General features: G+C 35.8%; 1 protein-coding gene across 9 annotated transcripts in view; it reads right to left on the reverse strand.

The window, feature by feature from the left end:
• DGKB (diacylglycerol kinase beta) overlaps positions 1-7,163 on the reverse strand; it is a 381,330-nt gene that overhangs the window by 232,130 nt on the left and 142,037 nt on the right. For all 9 annotated transcript variants that reach the window (XM_008629944.2, XM_017729357.1, XM_017729355.1 and 6 more), the window contains 3 exons: positions 3,465-3,582; positions 639-727; positions 442-558 (listed from right to left, as the gene is read on the reverse strand). In XM_008629944.2, coding sequence (XP_008628166.1) covers positions 442-558; positions 639-727; positions 3,465-3,582 — 324 coding nt within the window. The remainder of the gene's footprint in view (positions 1-441; positions 559-638; positions 728-3,464; positions 3,583-7,163) is intronic.

Consider the following 7,163-nt stretch of genomic DNA (forward strand, 5'->3'; position numbering starts at 1 on the left):
GCACAGATTAGTATATTATCAACTTGTCTCTGCTATTATTCCCAGACGTTGAAATCACTGTATCCTACCAGATGTCCTCAATTTCATTTGCCTGTCAGTACATTGCCAATTAGACCTAGTGTCACAGTGACCTTGATTTTTCCTGGTACTGAAAACTCTTTCATAATCTTTCTGTAGTGTAGACTGGGAATTCCACTCTTTAGTGGCACACATTGTTTTCATATGGATATTGTCATGAAGCAAAATTTACCTTTAAGCATATTTGCTTGCCAGAAGTAAGAAGTCCTAAGAATATTCTGCATATACCATTCCTTAAATACACACTAATCATTGCTGATGACCAAATTGAATGAGACATTCCAGATTATGAGGCTACAGAATGACATTCCATGATTTTTATCTCCCTAAGCTGCGTGAAAGGTTTTACTGTAGTATACTCACTGTAATCTGACACCAAACACAGTGAAGTCCAGTCAAGCCTTGGTAACACTTTATAGTTTTGTGACACTTATCACATTTTGTTGGACAGTTTCCTTCTACCCAGAAATGGTGCATTACCTGCAAAAGAAAAATGAGGATATACATAGAGTTACTAAATTAACAGGTACATGGCAAAGTTAACGCTACCCCAAACTTACATCAGTATTCTTTTTAGACTTCACATATGTTTTGATGCAAGATGCAGGAGCTCTTGAGACACAGCGTTCATGGACTGTATACTTGCAAACTGAAAAAAAGACACATTATTAGATGTTGAGGCAATGGTGTTTCTGCCTACATTTCTATGAAACAAATAACATTACCAGCATGTCATCTCTAAATAATCAATCCAATCAGTCAATGAAAACTCAAACTAGACTGCTTTTTCCATGGAGTACAAAAGGCCAATTAGAACAGGAAATATTATGCAAGTGAGAAATCTAAGAATGCACTATCATTGCATAACAGGAAATGCTTAATTAAATCAGACCTCACTAAATTTTTTCACAATAACTCCCAAATGACAAAAATCTTAAAGACAAATTGGTGACTGCCAAATGGTTTGGTGTCATTTGCTAGTAGGAAGAAATATATATTTTACAAACTATAGGCATGAGAGCAGCTGGCAAGCACAAAAATAAAAGCCAATGAATTTATGCTGTTCCTCCCATTGATTTATAAAACTGAAATGGCTGATTAGTCCATTTTTGAATAGGAATTGTTTTCATGCATTCCATGTAATCACCATAACTTTAACTCTTGTTTTACAAAATACCAACTCCTGAGAAGCTTTATTTTCCCCTTAGCCTTCCAGCACCAGTTTTAGGTAACTACTATTGCTGACCAGGTCTGTAAAGATCATGCTAGCTGCATTTGGAAAACATACAAATGTCAGGGTACAATGCAAAGCTCTCCTGACTTCAATGATACAACTGTGCCAAGATGAGGAAATAATGCTACAGCTTATGCCTGCATTCAAAAGAGTCAACTATTAAAAACTGAGAATGAATTTCTCCCTGCATGGTATACGTCTCAGGCTTTTGACCTCGAGAGCAATTAAGCACAAAGTACTTCTAAACACCTTGCTTGCACCTATTACACAAACCCAGTGGGAGGCGCAGCCATTAATCAGACAAACTGCAGGGAGTAACATTGTTGATTGGACCATGGAGGGATGGTGAGGACCCCTGTGGTTCCCCCTTTTTTTTTTCCTCCCACACAATCTAAAATGCAAATAATGAAATCTATAGCAATGCTTTGAAAATATACTGGAGAAAAAGCTTAGCTAAACAAGGAAATAGTGAAATAGTTTTGCAAGTAGACTCATGCTTCTTGCTGCATGAAGTAACTGAAAGGAACATGTTCTTCAGATACTCTGAGACCATCATTATCACAAAATAAATGCCAACCATCATGACAAATACATACTCAAAAGATACACTGCAGCAGAAAAAAAATACAGCTCTTGCAAGGCTGGTCTTTTTTGGGACAGTTTATGTAACCAGCCTACCCATTTCTGATAACTACTAAAGAAGGTGATCTACATTATTTGCTCAATAGAACTCTCTTTCCAACATATATGGGTCTTATTTCTTCACAATAACAGTCTGACAAAAAAGAATCTTAAAGAATGTAACATTTCGAGATCTAATAGTCAAATCAGTATTTTATATATATATTCCAGTTATTGTCATCAGCATTTATTAATCTCAAGTTATGCAATTTCAATTTGTTTGAATTTTAATTAATGTATTTTTTCCATTTCATAGTATGGTGAATGAAATTATATGACATGAAAATGCATACAAGGATTTACATACGAATTATATTTTAGAGGGGTCTGCGGCCCCCAGAGGACAGAAATGGTCAATTCAAAACTCTCATTCATTCAGACTAACCTCAAATTAAATCAATAGAACTGTACAGGCAGAAAGGTCCTCATCAGCTGTGAGGGGCTATCTTTCATACCAAAAATGGTGAAAGTCATTTACACTAAGAAACCGATTATTTTACCAAAAAAGAAAAATGGAGGGTGACTCAGTACCATCATGACAAGAAGACAGTTGTGTACTAAAGATATCATTAAACTAATGGAGCAGGGCATAACATGAACCAGTCACTGGAACCATCTACAAGACATATTCAAATCAGAAAATAGGTCTTAAAAAAAAAGATGAATAATCAATGGAACACACCACAAAAGAAAGATATGGATCATCTGTTTCTGGAAACTTTCAAATGGAGACGAGGTATCTTTCAGCAAGCTTTGGTTTCCCAGGAGACATGTTATGAGGTGGTCAAACAGATTATCACAGAAAATACATAGATCCAGCTCAAGGAATTGAAAGGTAGTAACTGCATCTAATCGCCTAATGAAGGGCAAATTAGATGCAGTAGCTTTTCTGCGTTCCTTTTCTTAAAATCTATGATCAGTTAATATGTGGATTGAGATTTATGACTACAAAACAAGTAATTACAGAAAACTTCAGAACCATTACAGAAACTTGATTTCTGGGAAACAGGGATTTTCACCTGCAAAATTAACAAAACAGTAATTCTGTGCAAAATTTGAATCAACAAACATGGGACTTACATGTTTGTCAAGCTGATACCTATTGTAAAATCATTAATAAAAACAATAGAAATAACAAAAGTAGAAAGTTAAAACTTAAGCTTGATATTTACTAACAGAAAATTTAAAAATACAATAGTAAAGAAAAAAGGAGCAATAGACTCCAAAGGGAACTAACAGTGTTAATCCTTAGAAAGAAGAAAACTCCCTCAAACAACATATTTCAAAGCCAAATATTCTGAAAAATTAAAAGAAGAACCTTGGACACTCAAGCAGAGAAGAGAAGGGGGAGCCACTACTGCGGTGGCAATGGTTTTGTAATAGGAAGCTACTAGATCTCTGTTACGTGGCAAGAACAACATTTCTAGCAATAGACATGTAAGCAAATGGACACTGAAATGCTTATACTCACAAGAACAGCAGAGACCTTGCTTGCCTACTCCGATTAGCATGTTCAAACAAAGATTACAGTAGGCAGGCTTGTTGAAATGTTTCAATCTCCATACATGCTGCCCATCATCTTTCACATTCTGCACAGGACATAAGAGAAACAGATTTCACTTAATAAAATAAACAATGGAATATATAAGTGCCCATAAAAATTGGAGATTGACTCAAGAGCATAAAAGACAAGCTGTTACTTCATTTAAGACTCTGCACCAGATCACAGCATAATCATTCTAAATACACAGGCAATGGTATAATAAAAAAATTCTTCAGAAACTCAGGGACATCCATATGTTTCAAAAACAACTCAGAAAAAGCCACCAGGCTGCTGTTGTCACTGCAACACAATGTATCTAGTGTGATATTAAATTACAACTAATATTGAAATTACTTTTTTCCTAGACTAATCCTAACAATAAAGGTGCTGCAGGTCAGAAGATAAAACTCTCTAAAACAAAGAATATAAAGAGTTTTCTAAAACCACACATATTTTTAATGACTGCCAGAATTAGGTACATACATCAACATATGTAAAACAGGAAAACTAACCACACCACAATAACTTTTCCAAAAAACTAGATGAAGCTAACGTAATATCACTTGATTAAAAAAAAAAAAAAAAAATTATCTTTTACCCAATATAACATCCAATGGAACACAGGCAGTTAAGGTCCATCACCTGCAAATGGGCTGCTTCCTTGTGTATTGCCGAAACTCTGTAGTCTTCTTGGTCATGTCATTGCCAAAAAGAAATTGCCACATAGCTAAAGGAAGTCACACCCAGCTCTGTTTCTCAGAAAACACATCAACAGCTGGTTCTTATCCAGTTTCTGATTTCTCACATCAAAGTACTATTACTTGGCATCATGCATACACAATATTCCTGGCTAAAATTTCAATAGTATGATGGTTTTCACTGATGAGAATAGTCAATGTAAGTTTGTGAGCATAAGTTTTAATAAAAACTTAGTTTTGTTCTATATTAGCATATACTGTATGAGTTACGTCCTTAAAAATCAGTATTGCTCTGTTCTAGGAGTTGGAAGTTAATAGAAGTCAAGTATGATGAAGACGTCGTCATCCTTGTGGGCAAAAAGAAACATCCTTACGCAAAAGCAGCACTCTGAGAAATTAAGAATGTTTGGCTCAAAGCTGGGTCTAAGCTGGGACACAACTTTGAATATTTCCTACAAGTAACCTAGAAACAAAAAGGACTGAAGCCAGTTAAAATATTATTATTTTTTTTTTCTCCAGTGAGGTATCAGTATCAGAGTATAAGTAATAGCTCCCCCAATCTTATCAGCAGGAGTTCAAATGCCATCTCTGACAGCTGGGCAATGTCAGGGTCCCCTTTCTGCAGAAAAAGCACAGCAGATGCCTAATGTGGGATTCTCACTGGCAAAGAGTGTGGAAGTTTTCCAATTTCCCCTGAAGAAGCAGAAATAGATTCTGCAGCTGTGAAGCACTAGAAGCCTGTCAAGCTCCTTCATGACTGGCAGCTGAAGAGGATGTATTTCATTAAACACAGCTCTCTAACTTCTATTTTTCTTCCCATCTTACTACCATATTCCACACTTTTTAAAAGAATTGTTAAACTACAATATAGTATGTGAATTTCAAGCCTTCTGAAAGAAGCAATTATTCACTAGACAACAAAGACCATGTAAACCCTTCTGAGAAAAAACAGCAAACAATGTACACTTCAATTTTAACATCACTCAGGTCATCAGCAGATACAGTCATAAACCATAAGCACTTAAAATGTGAGCTGACCAGCCTTCCTCAGCAAAATAGTTGCTGGTTATGAAAATTAACAGAAATGCATAATTATGCACAAAATTGCCCCTCTTCCATATTAATTTTGTGTTACTTTTTCATTTTATTTTTAAAGAATGACCATTACATGTGAATATGTCGCTTCTTATTTGAACAGAACATATGGTCTAACTTAGCTGGCATTTTCCTTATCAGAAAAACAAACAAGTCTTGATGTGGGTGTTCTGCCAATTAAAACACTTAGCTGTGTTACAGACTGCAACTGATGCAAATCCATTACATAAACACAATGCACTTTTGGAAAAGAGCAAATTAAATTTTTGCTCTTGTGCACTGCTAAAAATAAGCAATAAAGTGCTGCATATGATTATGCATGCACATAACTTTTTAAAACACTGCCAAGAGAAAAAAAAAAGACATAATATGAAACAAAGCCACCTCAATGCAAGTCTTTAAGTATGAATAAAATCCACAATTCTGACACATCAGTGCATTTACTGACATTAACTCATTTTGCTTCCATATCCTGAGAAAGAGTTTAAAAACAAATAGACATTAAGAAGATCTCAAAGCAGGGCAGGTACAGTAAAAATCTCTTCCTCACTTCCTTATACACATCACTGAAAATCAAGCCTCCATATGTCATACACAGACTTTAAAACATAATGACAATAGTAACATTTGTTTTGTTAACAACAGTTCTCTTGACTTGTGGTCCTGACCCTGCCACCATGGATTTGATTGCCAAAACTACCTGACCTTAAAAAGCAAGTCAACGATAAAAGAGACAACCTTAGAATTAGTGGAAAATTTTATGCTATCACAGACTTTAGCTACACATCCCTAACCTGCTTTAATATTAACTTATATCAGCTTTTCAGATATTTGTGTATAAAGGCAGACAAAGAGATCTTCAAGATTTTGAGACTTAAAAAATGTAATGAAATCACTGATAAATTTTGATCCCAGCAAACATGCCCTCTTCCAATAGCTACAGAGTGTCTAAAATACCAGAATGTTCAGTTTTTTCTATGAGAAGAGTCAACAAAGAGCATCCAAGTGAGAAGGATGTTATGGAGTAGTCGTTATTCTTTTACTGATTACTTTTGTTTCCACTTATTTTAAAAATATTTACTTGACTTGTATAAGACAATTTTATTACTGATTTTTAGGTATTGTTCAGTCAGTGGGAAGGTGAGAAGAGTTTCCATTAAAATATGCAGCATCTCCTTTTAAAACAAATATAGTTACACTCTATACTCCTTTGGTTTGCTCTCAGCAAAGAATTCATATCATGTTTTGTTTAGTTCAATTTCCTTTGGGAAGAAAGGGTTTTAAGTCTGTTCTTGGTCAAGTGGAGAGGGAGTAACCTGACTCACGGGACATACTATTTGGGAGGGCTCCTCACTTCTAATTTTGGAGACATTTTGTGTGTATGTGTGTGTTTGAGAAAGCAAAACAAAACAAAAATCTTCCACAGCCTTCATCCATGCAGTTGTCCAGAAACAAAAAAAGGACCACAAGAGGGAAAATTAAAAAGTTTTTTAAAGCTTCATAAGTAGCCACAGTATTAAGTTTCCCTGTCCAAAATCTGTAACCATCTGTCATCTGCAGAGACTTCGATGATGCAGAAATTAAATTGTAAATAATGGTAAATCTGTATACCTGCATGAAATACCATTTATTTAACACCTTATTCACAGAAGAGGTTAGTTACTCCTGACTTTTCCTGGGCTTTTTTCAACCTAGAGACAAAAGGAAAAGCGGGACTGCAGTAAGGAAAGGCGTTTGCGAACTTCCCGCAAGGAAGCGGGAGCCAGCCCCGCACGGGAGTCGGCGGCGCGGTCAGGGAGGGACGAGGAGCGCTCCGGCAGGGGCGCCCCCCCCC

Source organism: Corvus brachyrhynchos, unplaced genomic scaffold (genome assembly GCF_000691975.1).
Source record: "Corvus brachyrhynchos isolate BGI_N302 unplaced genomic scaffold, ASM69197v1 scaffold142, whole genome shotgun sequence".
In the NCBI taxonomy this organism is placed as follows: Eukaryota; Metazoa; Chordata; class Aves; order Passeriformes; family Corvidae; genus Corvus; species Corvus brachyrhynchos.